This window comes from Stegodyphus dumicola, chromosome X1 (assembly GCF_044657685.1).
Source record: "Stegodyphus dumicola isolate Sdum_Otavi_A_Nest chromosome X1, ASM4465768v1".
Classification (NCBI taxonomy): domain Eukaryota; kingdom Metazoa; phylum Arthropoda; class Arachnida; order Araneae; family Eresidae; genus Stegodyphus; species Stegodyphus dumicola.
The window spans coordinates 230,467,701-230,482,330 of NC_140780.1; the positions used below are offsets into that span (position 1 = coordinate 230,467,701).

Genomic DNA, 14,630 nt, shown 5'->3' on the forward strand with positions numbered 1-14,630 from the left:
ACGGAAATTGGCTTGCATACATGTTACACATATGGAAAACTAAGAATATCATCCTGGCAACCAGCTCGTTTTCCGGGATTCGAACCCCGGACAGAACCACCAGTTGTTCCGTTAGACTCCGCTCAGTCGCTGGTGGGCTGTCCGATAACGGAAAAGTTCAAAATTTCATATTAGAGGAAAAGTGGTAGCATAGTATAATTCGAAGTTATTGCCATTTCAGTAAGGTGAAGAGATTTCAAGAATGTTTAATTATTTTATTTAGCTTATGACAAACTAAATAAAATAATTAAACATTCTTGAATCGCTTCTCTTAACATACTGGTAGTCTGACCTGCATTCAAACCCCCGTGAACAAGCTGATTGCATGGGCGTTTTTATGGTTTTAACTTTTTGCAGTGCGAGATTGTTTCTCTTAGAAAATCTGTCACGAAAGCATACCTCCCCTTAGAGAGATCACCTTCACGTGCTTAATAATCTAACAAGCCAAACCAAACACAACCCCAGCGAGGACTCGTAGTCAAGGCACGTCATCATGAAAAGCTAACTAAAATTGGCTCATATTCACATTAAACATGCGCATCAAACATTCGCTAAAACTGGTAAGCAGGCAATCCATTCAACAGGATTTGAACCCGCTTCAAACTATTAGTATTCAACGATTTTACCGCTACTTCGTTGGCGGCCTTTTGTAGTATCTATAAGAAAAGTAATCGCAAAGACACAATCATTGCGTACCTACGGATGAACTAAGTTTGGAATTTAAAGAATAACTTTCATTCGTGCTATTGCTGTTAGCATTGACATTTGGACAGATGTTAATTTATTTTAAATTCTTTTAATGTAATTAATTTATATCTTTAAATAATTGATCTTCTGGCTGTAATTTTTTGTGCGCAGTATATCTAACCCTTCCGTACACCAACTGTTTTAATTAATTTACACTTCATTAATTTTAAGAGATTTTATATCGATAGATTTCTTTCCAAGAAAGTTTCAAGGATTACATATTTTTTTCTTTAGATTTCAAAACATTTTGGATTTAAAATGTTAATGATAAAATTTTTAAAACAAATATTTCTAGAAATTCCTTCGGCGTATTCATTTATTCCGTTTAGTTGAAGTCTCGAGTAGAATATCTTCCTTTCAACATTCATATAATTTTTATATGTCAGTTCGCCATTTCTACGGAGCATAGAGCCACACATACGAGTACAAAACTCAGGCATGCTGGAAGCACAGTTTTAACATTTAAGAATGTAAAAAGAAGAATATACCATTATAATAACGCGCGTTTGAAATACGAAGGCTAACAAGAAAGCTGGTTGCAACATTTTATATTTTTTCCTGACGAATCAGAAATTGTAATCATTTTTCAATACAAAAATAAAATATTTGTTTGAATAACATATAGGCATTAAGACGTCCTCCGTTACAATTGTTAATTTTTCTTTTTTCTACTAAAATTCGGCAATGTACTATAACAACGTCGGATCCTGTTTGACTTTGTATAAAGTTGACATTTGTTTAAAGTACCACAAGGCAAACAGTTGTAAAACGATTTATCTTCTTTCGCAAACTATTAGTCGGCACACAGATAATACATACCTGCTGTCTGACAAAGATACTTCACTCTAAGGACTTTTTCCTAAAGTGCTCTTTTCAAAGAGACTTCACACCCTATTAAGACCTTTGTGTCAACTGACAGCCGCCTGCAGAAAGGTAGGGGAAGGAAGACCAGATCGCGTCGTCTAAACACGTCTTAAGCAATCTTCGCGAAATTCGGGCTCCGTGTATACACGTCTTAAGCATTTTTCGTGCGATTTGAAATTCGTGTAAAGACGTCTTAAGCATTTTTAAAGAAATTCCAAAAACGTTTAAACACGTCTTAAGCAGTTAAAGCGTTAACTCGATAGCTTTACGAATCGCAATTGCTTCAGCCTGGAAAACTGAATTATTCTGTCCCATATGACCTTTCCATGTTATTAGCGTTTCCTTGTTCTTAGGAAGAAGTCCGAGGACAAGTTCATTTTCTTTGAAACGGACCAGTCTTCGGGGGAACACCTCGTAAATTTCGCGTGGCTCAGTATGCCGTCGGCACAGAAAAAGTGTTTCCGGGATACACGGCATGCCAAGATTTCTACGCCTGGCTGTTCTCCACAGAGCACAAGGGCTTCACCGCCGTGGCACATAACATGAAAGTATAAGTTAAAAATACTTTAGGTTGCACGCTTTTTAAGTACGACTATTTTTTCAATATTATTCATAATATTTTTTGTTACTTACAGGTTCGATGGTCAGTTCGTGATGGCCTGGCTCCTGGAGCAAGGCACAGCGCCGGAGGTGATCCCTAACGGGTCTATGATCACGAGTGTAAGGCACCCTAGTCTGAACATTCGGTTCATAGACTTGTTAAATTTTCTACCGATGGCGTTGGCCAAACTGCCGGGATGCTTCAGTCTCACAGAGCTGAAAAAGGGATACTTTCCCCATCTTTTCAACTCGCGAGAAGACCAAAATTATGTCGGACCGCTGCCTGAGCCCCGGTACTACAGCCCGGATAACATGAGCACTTCAGCCCGACAAGCATTTCTGTCCTGGCATGAAGCACACAAGAGGGACGTGATTAACTTTCAAGATGAGATGCTGGCCTATTGCAGGTATATGTTTTTCTTCTTGTTTTATTTTTATTTTATTTTTTTTATATTCCGTATTTTTAACATTTTTTTAATAGATCGGACGTGGACATTCTTCGCCGTTGCTGCCTGGAGTTTCGAGCCCAGTTTTTGGATGTGGCGAATGTGGATCCATTCCAGTAAGTCATTTTCTGATTTTCTTATACAATAATAATCATATTTACAGTTCATTAAATCGTTCTTATTTTTGTCTTTTCAGATACGTGGCCATCGCGTCAGCCTGTATGGCAACGTATCGGAGTGGCCACATTCAACCCGACACGATTGCCATGCTGCCTACACACGGCTACATCAACTCAACGAATTACAGCCCTGATTCGATCCGACGGTTGGACTTTGTTGCTGCTTCGGAAGGCCTACGGATTCAACATGCGTTGAACGGTTCCGGAGAGCACAGAGTCGCCGGAATCTCGGTAGACGGATTCTGCCAAGAAACACAAACCGTCTATCAGTTTCAGGTAAGAAAATATAACCATTCCTTTTCTATGTGATTCTTTTTAGTGATTTATATGTTACAGACTATTAATATATATTTGTATTATTTTAGGGCTGTTTCTTTCACGGATGTAGTTCGTGCTACGATGGTGATATCATACATCCACTGAAAGGGGTTTCCATGGCAACGTTAAGAGAAAAGGCAGAAGAGACGACAAGAAAGCTTCGCACCCAGGGTTTCCACGTCATCGAAATGTGGAAGCATGAATTTCAAAGAGAGAAGGAAGAAAATCCAGATCTCTAAGCTTTCCTGGATCAACACCATCTGAGGGATCGACTCAATCCTCGCGAGTCGTTTTTTGGAGGAAGGACCAATGCCCTCAAATTGTTCCACGAGGGAGACGCAAAATATGTGGATTTTACTTCACCTCTATCCATGGGTTCGTACTTTTTTATTATTTCAAAAATGTTTACTTAAACTTTTCTAAATTTTCTGTATATTTTCATGATGTGTTTTTTCTGACTTTTTTGTTTTCATTCACAGGTGAACAAGTATTGCGTCTACCCTGTGGGACATCCAACAATCATCACGGAAAGCTTTGGAGATGTGGAAGATTATTTTGGAATTATCCAATGCCGAGTGATTCCTCCACGGAATCTGTATCTTCCGGTACTGCCCTATCGGTGCCGGAAGAAGCTGATGTTCTTCCTGTGTCGGACTTGCGCCCTTCTTCAACTTCAGAGTCCGTGTACCCACACAGACGACGAGCGAGCTTGTCGGAACGTGGGTAACGGAGGAAGTCAAACTGGCGAAAAAGAAAGGCTACCGCATTACACATGTAAGTACTCAAAGATTATTTTAATCTTTATTTAGTTTCAGAGGTTACTTTTAAAAATTTTTTATAACTGACATTTATTTTTTATTTTCTAGATTTACGAAGTGTACCATTTCCAGGCATCGTCTACTTCTCTGTTTCGTTCCTACATTGAACTGTTTCTAGCAGGAAAGTAGCGGATGGCCTTCGGAGTGTGTGACGGAAGAAGCCAGACCGAAGTACATTCGCCAGTATGAAGAAATAGAGGGCGTCAAGTTGGAGGCCGAAAAAATATCGAAAACCCTGGGCGTCGACAAGTCGCCAAGTTGGCCCTGAACAGTTTCTGGGGCAGGTAAGATGATTTCTTTTGTACTTAATTGTTTATAAATATTTTTAATTCGTTGTGATTTATGATAGCTTTTTTTTCCCCTCAGATGGCTCAGAAGACAAGTAGAAGGATGTACGAACTTGGGCAGTTCCATTTTTGGAAATGACAGCATGTTAAGAAAACACTGACTTTTATACTTTACCGAAAATCCTTTTGCATAGGACATTTATTCATTTTGTTTAAATAAGTGTAGAAACAAGAAACACAAGAGACATTTTTACAAATTAAAATAACTTTATTTTTTAAAAATCTTGTTTACACCATATATTTTTTTGACAAATTGAAATATTTGGAAATCATGATTCTTCCCATCTAAGGGTGATACAATGAGTTCCATACAGAGTCCTTAACAGCGTTTAATAATAAAATAAATACAATAATGTCCACATACATTAGAAGTTAAACTCTGAAGCGAAATCTTGTTCCAGCAAACATGACGATATTTCTTGACAAAGGATGTGATATCTTTTCCATATACTTCAGGCGGGAGTCAATAAGAGTCAAAAAATTCCAGAGTCTGTTTGTCTGCAATGTAGACAGCTAGCCAATGAGTTCCTTTTTTATCATGTTTATCAGTATTGAGCACCAGTGCACAGGGAAAACTTTGAATCGCAGGTATTGTATCACAAGGAAAAACATCCGCGTAATATTTCAAAGAAATAGGATCTCGAGTTAAGATTTGATGAATCTGTGATGAATTCATCAGTTTCCAAAATCGTACAGAATATTTTGAGCTTTATTGATTTCTATCAAATTTTCAAATTCAGCGTACACTAATAACGAAACAGTTTATTGTAAGGGAGTCCCAAATTTTATTTCTAATCTTAAGTTGCTGTGTCGAACCAGATTTAAATGAGAGCCATCACAAAGGTCAGGTGACAGGTCGAAGCGAAATAAGGAATATCCTTTTGAAAATTCTGATCTTGAAAGGTAAAGTAATCTGTCGTCTGCATTCATAAATAAATTCTGATAAGCTCGTATGAAATGATTTTTGTCAAAATTAGGCTGAAGAGGATTATGAGGTACCGGTTGCCCGTCCACATAAACGCCGATAAAGTTCATATTATAATGCTTGAATTCAAAAGGAGACTTTTTTTAGTTTCCGTTAAAGGCATCATTATCGACACATGCCACCACAATACGATTAGGCATTTGACCTATGAAAATATTGTCTTGAATAAAACTCATATTTCCCGTTGGAATGGAATAGGCTTTGCAGACTCTATTAATGGGATATTTGGCTGTTTATTTTTCTAAGCTTTTAGCATGTCCTAGCACAACACCTGGACTGACTCTCACTTTGCGTACAAACAATGAAGCTTGTTCGAGTAAAACTTTAAATTCACCTTCGCCCAATAAACAAAATTCAGGTTTGCTGCGTATGAGTTTAATTTTCATATCCACCATATTCAGCAAAAGTCTTTCCTGATGAAGCATATACAAGTGCAATCGGCCAATCATATCGACCGAAGCACTCAGTTTAAACAATTCTGCTCGTTGGTTGAATCCTTCATTCGGCTGAGTGTCTTGAATATCAAAAACGTTCATACGTCCTGCTGTATCTTTGAAAAACAATTCTGATGACAGTTGAGACGTTTTCGTATCAAAACCATGATTCAATCATTTTTCTATCATGGCTCTGTAAGGATACGTGTTATTACTGGTGGAAACGAGTCTTTCATTTAAGCTAATATCCACTTGAGAAAACATAGAATGTAAAAAGAGATTGACAGGATCAAAAAGAGATTGATTGATCCCACTTTACTTTCAGCCGTGATTGGCTTGCCATCATTTTTAAAAATTTTCACTTTGACGTAGAGTTATGTCTGTGATAAGTCTAGGTAGTCGTTTCCGCTTCCAGAAACATTGAACTCGACAAGACTTCCTTCCGATACATTGGCTAATGGATGAAATTCAACCCACTGACCTTTTTCGATATCTGTTTGTGTGGGAGGTAACGAAAATAAATCCAATTCGGATTTTGCGCATTCCGGAGAATCTTTTAACAGAAAAGCCATTACGAGTCAAAAATATCACGTCGTTGCACCTTCCTGGCTTTAGACGAAATGAAGTGTTTGGGGGTTTTGCGCTTCCTTTTAAACCTTCCGTGACCAATCATCTCATCTGCTTTCTGAACTGCTTTCCTTGCTAATTTTTTGCCAGCTTCTTTAGATCTGGTTTTGAGGGAGAGTTTAAAATTTTCTCCCGACAATACGTCGTTTGCAATTTGTGTTCCAGTCCGCAAAGCTTCTTTTCCAACTGTTTTGGCTCTACTCATCAAAAAAGGCATAGCACTGCGAAACAGCTTTGCAAAAAATCCACCAATACCATAACCTTTCTGTAAAATGGTTCCTTGATAGTAAGGTAATACATTTCCAGTTTGAGCTAAATGATAATCTTCAAATTTTTTCGTGCAACACGTATAAGGCACCCGCATGTTTTATGCTTCTAATCTTGTATACACAATCCAAATGAAATCAATTTGCAAATGAAGGCTTCTTTTATAGAATTTGTCTCAGACGAAAATGCAACACAAGAAATACTTTGCCTCTTTCGAATGGTACTAAATCTCCAGAGTGAAGTCTTATGTCAATATGTATAGTCTGAAAATGTTGACGGATAACTGGCAAGTAAATGGGCCGGGGGTAATGAGCATTTATGATGTCTCCGTCATTTCCTTCTACGGTGACAATTTTTAACAACGGAGCTTGTACATCTCCCACAATTTGAGGCTCTACGAGATCGCAATACACATACATGACAGGAAAAGATACTTTGGGATCGGCTACAAAAGGACTTTGCTCCAATCCTTTGTAAACACCCGGCTCGAACCCTAGAAGCTCAGCTAATCCTTCGTGAAGAATGACTTTGCAGTTTTCGTCGGTCTTAATGGTCACTTTTTTCCTGACAGGTTGATAACTGAATTCAATCTTATTTTTATGGGAAGGTATTTTCATGGCTTTTAATAAATCTGGTATCGTTTCATAACATCCTGGAGGCACTCTTCATCCTTCCAATTTTCCATCACCCAAATCAAATCCAAATAAATTGTTGTCTTTTCGTACGTTATACCATGTGTGAGGGTAAATAAAGTCCACAAGAGACAACTCCCATTGACTATTTAAAGCAATCGGAGTAGGAAGCTGAGTGGTAAATTGTGATATTTTGTTGTCTGGAAAAAAGCGCATGGAGCTGTCACTGATCGTTAAATCGTTCTACGACAGAAGCTTTGGTTGCATTATGTGCCGTGAAATAGTGAACATTTCTCTTTTTCAAAAAATTTTAAACGTGTTTAATGGTAAACTCTTTCCCTGCATCTGTTTGTAATGATTCGGGTGTACGTCCCGAAAATATCTCTTCGAAAGCAGTTTGGATAGACGTAGATGTTTTATCTTTGAGGGGGATAGCACAAGCGTATTTGGAAAGGATATCTACACAGGTCAGCAAATATTTGTATCCGTCATTAAAAGAAGCCAGGGATTGCATATCCATCCACTAAATCAGATTGAAATTGCTCGTTTAAGCCTCCTACGATGACTCTGTTCCTGGGAAATGTGTGCCTCAAAGGCTTGTGCAAAGTATAAGAATCCTTGGTTTGCAATCATTTCTGGATGTCTTTTGTTTTAACGCGACCTTTTAAAGCACGATGCAAAGCAGCAACACCCCCGAAGCTTGCGGGGACCTGAGATCCCGTTAGATCTAAGCCAGAGCTGCGTTCATTGCAACAGTTGTTATGATCTAAACGTACACTGATATTCATTTATATATGTTTAACTAGAACAGAAAAAATACCCTAGTTTCACGTATAATTAAGATTCTAGAAATAGGTCTAAAAAACAAGAGAGAAAAATTAATGTTACTTAACATCTCAAACGCTGAATAATGAATGATACATGTTTAAGAATAACAACACTATTTATACTATATAAAAGTCAACAGGTATTTTGAAAATAATTTATGTGAGTAATCATTACAGATTAATTCTTTTAAATAATGTCTGAAAGAATGAGGCCATTGTAAAATAAAAATAACATTTTTTTATTGAACATCATAATTAATTTACAGATATTCATAGTATTCAATACCTAAGACACCATTCGTAGTACAAAATGTGGTTTTTACTTCTTCGAGTACATGGTTTAAATACACAGATTTTAAAAAGTCCTTGGTAATGTAGTGAGCAGGTTTCAGTAACATTAAATAGGGTTCTTCACCCCAAATGTTTCCATAAAATTGCCTGGCGATGTCAACAGCATTGAATCTCAGAGCAATGGCATTCACAGTTTCTGTTTTATGAACGAGTTCTTCACAGTCTTTCATCTGGGGATATTTCAGTTCGCCTTGTTGATTAAGAAGTTCTTCAAGTGACGTCTTTAGAATGGTTTGAAGTCGCGCTCTTCCCATAGAAATGTCAAAGGATTGGGGTAGATTTTCCTCTCTGACAGGTTCGTCGGATACGCTTTCGTAGGCTTCACAAAAGTTCATGTTTTGATAAACGAGGTTGGTGACAATATCGCTGATACGGCTAAAGTTGGACATCAGTTCTTCCCACTGCGTCGTTGTAATGCTGAGGCTACTTTTTTCATCTCCTTGAGCAGAAAAAGTTGTTTCAGAGTGAAGTGGGAATCTTTATATGTGACTACAAAGTTCTTGGGCAACTCCAGATTCAGTGTCAGCAGGTCTGGTTCCTCTACTGTCATGTTGGTTGCGAGAACATTCAAACACCATGGCTCAAAATTCACTCGTCGTCTTGTCGGATAGTAAGCTTTACCATATTTGGCATACTCTCGGATATGCACAGTCACTTTTCCCTTGTAAATGCTGGGTCCCACAAAGACATTGTTTCCCATGTGAGTGAGCTCCTGTGGAATAGCGTCTTCGGTGAAAAGTCCTTTGCGCTGAAAAAAAAATAAAATCAGTTAGTATACCAATAACATACATAAAAAATGCGGTCACATACAATATAAACTTCGACATATAAACTACTTTTCGCAAATGCGTACTTTTTTCTCGAAATGGGATGTTTCTTCTGCTTTTCTTTTGGTACAAGAGCTAGCTGATTCTCTTGGAACATCATGGCTCAACACTTTATCGTTCAAAGGCATAGGTTCATTCTGAAATAGGTTTTCCCATCTGAAAAAAAGTAAAGACAAATTAAGCACATATTGCAAATTCAATTATTTTTTAAAGATTAAAAATGTGAAAACAGTAACTTTTCAAAACGTTACTTACTTCTTTGTTGTTTTGTGCCTGATCCATTCGAAGCAGTGAAGAATGATTGTCTAAGCAGGTACGTAAACTCTGGGCAACAGGCAGGAAAGAAATGAGGAACGTTGCTCGGGATAACCTTATATCGGGTAGGAACACTTTATTTCATCTGAACGGTGATCGGGTAAGAGACGGTGAGGTCATATTTCAAAGAATCTGATTAGTTCACAGAAAACTATACATACACCTTAGCGGAGGCATACAAAGGTGTAATACGACAGACGCCATTTTGTAAAACAACATGCCCCAACAAGAAATGGATGATGTCATTCCAAACACGTGGGTCAAGAGTTCGTTGCCACAAACCCTAAAAATATATATTCGATGAAACAAAACATAAAAACTTTGATATATAAAATCGTTGCCACAGAATCAAAACGAAACTTGATGATGTCATTCCGTCTACGTCATTCCTTCTATCTGCGTCACTTCCGGTTGTCACGTGATCAAAGATGGCGGAGGCCACGCCCCTTTTCTGTGACGTCACTTCCGTCGGCTGAGTACCTGCACTTACTACTCGCGAGTATAAAAGAGTGTATCCTCCGCGAGATTTCTTCAGAGCAGAAAAAGACGTGAACTGAGCTGGTAATTCCATTTTGTCATATGAATAAGTATAAAATCGATTCTATTTTTTAAATAATATAATCTAATTCATTCAAAGAACTATCTTTTTAGACATTTTATTCTTTAAAAAAATGTCTCTTTCAAGAATATGACCAAAAAAGTGGGTCTTAAAAGAGTCATTTTTTTCTTTCTAGATCTTCCGTGTTATTTTCGATTCTTTTCCTGTTTGTTGGCGAAATATCCCTATTATTCCATCGCCATGGAGTGTCCAGATAACATTATACTGCTCAATCTAGAGGGTTTCCAGTCCTACAACCGCAAGAAAGGCGAATATACCTACGTTTTAAAAGCGTTGAGTTATGTGAAGAGAGATCTTTTGACAGTGGAAACATTGACGTTTGGACCTCCTCAACCCTTCAGCCAACTGAGTGTCAAAAACTAAAAGACCAACGCTTGGCTGACAAGAAACCGACACGATCTTCTTTGGAACGAGGGCTATATTCCCTACAACCATTTAGCGCCTATTCTCAAATCGTTAACTCTCAACTTCTTCACGATTTGTGTGGTGGGATGGGAGAAAGCCAAATTTTTCGCTAAAGTCTTGACTATCAGCAACCCCTGACGGAAATTCATGTCCCAGGTGGAATCATTTGGAGGTATCGGGGAAAATGCGCCCGACATCATCAAATGAGGAAATCGTTCCATTGTGCCGAAAACAAAGTGCGCGAATATAATAATATAATAGAATTGGAATATAATAATATATATGGTAATAATATATATGGTGGCACATTATGGAAGACGACTTTTATATCAATAAGATCTATCCAGGCGGAACGGAGGAGGAGGTAGAGGTAGAAGAGGAGCCAGAGGAAGAAAACACTCTCCAAGGTTTTCATAAGGCCTACGATCAATTAGAGAAGAAACCGTCTCGGAAAACGTACGACGAGCGCCTCCAGAAATGGGAAAATCTGAGATGTTTGCAAGGGATCGAAAATTCGGATGAGCATACGCTTTTTCATTTGATAGACCCTTATTCATGCACTTCGTGGTCTTCTTCTTCTTCTTCTTCCAGTAGCTATACGAAGAAAAATGGTTGGGGTGATCTACCTGGAAATATACCCCATTACGATCCAGCAGCCTGCTGGGATGATGAACCTCCGAAAGGAACTCCTCAGACGCCAAAGATACCTTCAGAGGAACCAAAGACAGAATGTTCTACCAAGGCCAAGGGTCCGACATCCACTGAGACTATGTCAGAGTGTTGGGATGACGAAATGTCTACCAAGGCCAATGCTCTGACATCCACTGTGATTGTGTCAGAGTGTGGGGATGATGAACTGTCCACTACTGCGATATCCACTGAGATTATGTCAGAGTGTTGGAATGATGAAAGGTCTACCAATGCTCCGACATCCACTGAGACTATGTCAAAGTGTTGGGATGATAAACTGTCTACCATGCCCCATGCTCCGATATCCAATGAGACTATTTCAGAATGTTGGGATGATGAACTGTCTATCAAGCCCAATGCTCCGATATCCACTGAGACTATGTCACAGTGTTGGGATGATGAACTGTCTACCAAGCCTAAGGGTCCGATATCCACTGAGAGTGTGTCAGAGTGTTGGGATGATGAAACCGAAAAGACGACAGAGAAATGGGATGACCGTTCTAAAAAGTATTTGAATTCATAAACTCAGAAAACTTTTAAAATAAGTATGGAAAGGTTCTCCGGCTTCCCTATTTATTGAATGGACTAGAGAGACGAATCAGGAGATCAAAAAAATGGGTCTTGGAATGAATGATTGCAAATGCATTCGATTCCTTTCGAGACCCATCTTTTTGGGTCATTCTCTCATTCAATCTTGGAAAAGATCTTTGTCATATTTTTTCTCTAGATCCATCCAAAAATAAATAAGTAAATGAGTTTTAAAAAGATAACTCACATCTTGACGTTCAAAGTGGGGAAAAAATCTTGAAAATTCTTCCACTCTAAACAAATTCAGGCCTGTCTGAAGAGAATCTAGTATGTGGATCTACATTCTTGAACGGCTCGCAGTAATCTGACGGGAAACTTGGAATGCTTAAATAGATGACAGTGAGTCCATTGTTAAAAAATGGTAATGTCTTGTCCATCGAGTCGGCTGGGGAAAAATTCTGAGAGCCGGAAAAAACATTCTCTGGCTCAGATTTAAAAAAACATATTTTGTTATTTTTTATAATGTCTTTAGACATTATATTCTAGGATTCATCAATCTTGTTTTTCAGTTCCCTCTTCCACTCTCCTCCCTCTTTCTGAGGAGTATATATAAACAGATCATCAGCGAGCTCTTTTTCATATAAGACGATTTCCACTTTGAGAATGAAAAGCCATGCTGATCAAGCTGGACTACAATGATGACTATTACGCGCATGTGTATGTGGATCTTGCATTCCTGTACTGGAATGCAAAGAATATCTTGACCCTCTTCCCTACAAAGGGCCAGCATACGACAAGTGTTCTCCAAGTCTTTTTTCCCTGTCGAAACAAGTTTCTTCGACTAGCAGATTTGGACAACTACACCAAAGAATGGGGTCATCCTAACCAGATTGTCCTGATATCGAATGAAGCTGCCTACGTTGCCTAAAAACCCCTGCATAACAAGTTGCTTTTCCCTTGGATGTGTAAAATCTTCATGAAACCTCTGACAAAAACAAATTTGGTTGTAAAAATTGTCCGGGGTATACTATGCCAAAAAAATAACGTCATTTTTATACGGTGGAAATTACATAGAAATATACTAGAAACCGACCCTAACGCCCGTTTTCAATATATCCCAATACAAATTTGGCTGTAAAAAATTTTAAAAAGACATAATTTTTTCGCTTGGGTACAGCTTAATTTGTATAGGAATATACTAGAAGTCGACCCTAACGCCCGTTTTCAAAATATTCCAATACAAATTTGACTGTAAAAAAATTAAAAAAAACATGATATTTTCTCTTGGATACAGCACAATTTGCAAAGGAATATACGAGAAACCGACTCTAACGCCCGTTTTCAGTATATTCCAATACAAATGAAATGAAACGCAAAAAGAAGAGAAGGAATCTACCTTGACGGAAAAGCCTGTCGAGTGATTATCTGCGAATCTCTTTAAAACTGTCGCTAGTTTTAGACCGAACTTCCCGTAAAATGTCGCGAAAATAACCCTAAACCTCTGAAAATTGTCAAGCAGTTCTTTTGTTATTTCCCATCCCTCCCAGAATTTTACTTCAATGATTCCGCTAAGTGAGATTGATTGATATATATTGTTCAGTACCTGTGAGCTCTCAAGAGAATTGCAAAAGGCTAGACTCTCCGTGATGATCGTCTTAATGCCGCAGGCTACAGCTGCGAAACTTGAAAGTTTCCTTCCTTTAAACAATCTTATCTCTACATATCTTCTCTACATATAATAAAAGAAAGAGTCTGTCTGTGTGTGCGCGCCTTTCGTTCGCGCTGCGCGTAAGTTAATAGACCCACGGCTACGAAATTTGGTACATAGGTACATCTACACAAGAGCCAGTGCACTTCGAAGCGATTTTTTTCGAAATTCGAATTCGAATTTTTTTTATTTCATGTTTTGTAACGAAATCGTGTCATTTTGAAACAATTTGGGCTATAGGAAAGTGAGATTTGACTCTACAGACTCCATTTTCAAATCGTCATGAAACGTAGGCACTTAGCTATTTTACGAACTTAAAATAAATTTCGTGTTTCAATAAATCGATTAAATACGAATTTATTTAACAAAGGGAGCTTAACACTTTTTCAATGGGATTTTTTCTAAAAAAGTTTATTTTTAAAAATGTACAGATTATTTTTCTTTGATTTTTGGACACGTTAAACTTTCATCCTTGCGAATGCCTTTACAAAAAGAATTTTGGAAAAATAATAATATTTTGTATTTTTAAAAGATTTTTTAAATGAAGCTTCCGAGTACATTTCTCACATGTCACATCTTTAAAAATGTGATTTGGGCAACAATTTTCCTGTCTTATTGTTGTTGATAGATTTTTGATGAAATCGTATCATTTTGAATAGTTTCATTCTTTTAGAAATATGGGTATGGCAACAATTTTTCATCGTATTTCTTATGTCACTGTTTTTAAGAGATTGGCATATTTCATTGTCATTTTTATATAAATATATTTTTATTGATTTTTTTTTTTTTTTTTTGATAAAGTTGTTCTGTGGAGTAAAATTCTGCGCGGAATTTTATGTTTTTTGAGTTGCTTTCAAGTCATTTTTTTGCTTATTTCACTGTTTATAAGATATTGAAAAGTTTTACATGATTTTTGTTCTTCTACGGAAAGTTGGTTAATTTTTTAATTAGGATAATTAATATTTGTATTAAGGGATATAGCTTATATCATTGTAATTTTTTCCCTTGAAAACATAAAATAAAATATCATTAATTATACTTTGCTTTTCAGAATTTT

At 37.5% G+C, this 14,630-nt stretch overlaps 2 protein-coding genes across 3 annotated transcripts in view; both read right to left on the minus strand.

Moving 5' to 3' along the window:
• LOC118205122 (transmembrane protein 164) overlaps nucleotides 1-14,630 on the minus strand; it is a 382,545-nt gene that overhangs the window by 253,738 nt on the left and 114,177 nt on the right. The window lies entirely within an intron of this gene.
• Nucleotides 8,355-11,024, minus strand: LOC118205993 (uncharacterized). Of its 2 annotated transcripts, none has more exons than XM_085808007.1 (2): nucleotides 9,335-11,024; nucleotides 8,355-9,229 (listed from the first exon to the last, which is right to left on the minus strand). In XM_085808007.1, the coding sequence occupies exons 1-2, from the start codon at nucleotides 9,434-9,436 to the stop codon at nucleotides 8,870-8,872; spliced, it is 462 nt and encodes a 153-aa protein (XP_085664133.1). In that variant the 5' UTR covers nucleotides 9,437-11,024; the 3' UTR covers nucleotides 8,355-8,869. The 2 variants fall into 2 exon arrangements, with proteins under 2 accessions (XP_085664133.1, XP_085664132.1); XM_085808006.1 differs by having other exon boundaries at nucleotides 9,335-10,991.